The sequence below is a fragment of the Penaeus monodon genome, chromosome 22 (assembly GCF_015228065.2).
Source record: "Penaeus monodon isolate SGIC_2016 chromosome 22, NSTDA_Pmon_1, whole genome shotgun sequence".
Lineage (NCBI taxonomy): Eukaryota > Metazoa > Arthropoda > Malacostraca > Decapoda > Penaeidae > Penaeus > Penaeus monodon.
Genome location: NC_051407.1, coordinates 37,631,509 through 37,632,407, shown reverse-complemented (window position 1 = coordinate 37,632,407; position 899 = coordinate 37,631,509). Strand labels below are relative to the sequence as shown.

Sequence of the window (899 nt, the reverse complement as noted above, 5' to 3'; positions counted from 1 at the left end):
TCGCATCAAATACGGTCACGCCCACCTGAATCGTCCCTGTTGATCCCCAGTGACGGAGGCAAGGACCCCAGCATCTTGGCCTCCGTCAAGGACGAAGCCACGAAGACAGTTAACAAAGAGAGGACCATCGAGGTGTTCTCGAGCGGCTGGGACGACATGGAGACTTGTCCTTCCTGGTGTAAGGACGAGGAAGGCGGTCTCTTCTGCTGCGGCTTCGAGGGAAAAAACAGTGAGAATTAATGCCTTCTTCTTTGTTTCATAGATAGTGAATTATATGAATGTATGTATAAAATGTATCTGTTTGCACGGTAGAGATAAGATACGCTCATTAGGTTTTAAAGTTATATATAACATTTCAGGCTATAGTTTAAAAATCCAAGTGTACCTATATCGAGTGATAAAAGCCAAAATGGGTATTCCCGTAATCTGAAGGATTACTAAAATTAGTAATGACATTTAGCGCGCCTGTGGTGAAGATTTCGCACTACCCAACGGCTCATTCGTTCACATACCCCAACAGAGCACAGCGGTACGTGTCCGCCCTTGAGGGACGTGTGTATCTTTGAGTCGGATGTGAAGCAAAAATCTGCCACTTACTGCATGGCGGACGATAATTGCAGTACGAAGGAAAAATGCTGCTTTGACCGTTGTTTGCAGGCGCGCGTGTGCAAGACTGCCTTGAAAAACGACTGAGATAGCAAGTGTTTTTAGTTTGTTTTATGTTCATTTGTTTGCTTCTAGTCTTGTTTAAGCCATTGGCTCATAATTGCGCTGATCATATTAGAAGTTAGAAGGAAATCTTTTGTCCACACTTGATGCTTTTCTTTACCATCAGTACTTGGTACAAATGTAATTTATTTTTCGTTGATAATTTCCATTTAACGAACTCCTGAATCTCA

General features: G+C 42.8%; 1 protein-coding gene across 1 annotated transcript in view; it reads left to right on the top strand.

Moving 5' to 3' along the window:
* The window catches only part of LOC119587614, a 7,793-nt gene extending 6,988 nt beyond the window's left edge, over positions 1–805 (top strand). Inside the window, exons 4-5 of the mRNA XM_037936323.1 lie at positions 51–229; positions 521–805. Of these exons, the coding sequence (XP_037792251.1) occupies positions 51–229; positions 521–693 (352 nt within the window). The 3' untranslated portion in view covers positions 694–805. The remainder of the gene's footprint in view (positions 1–50; positions 230–520) is intronic.
* Positions 806–899: the final 94 nt, after the last annotated feature.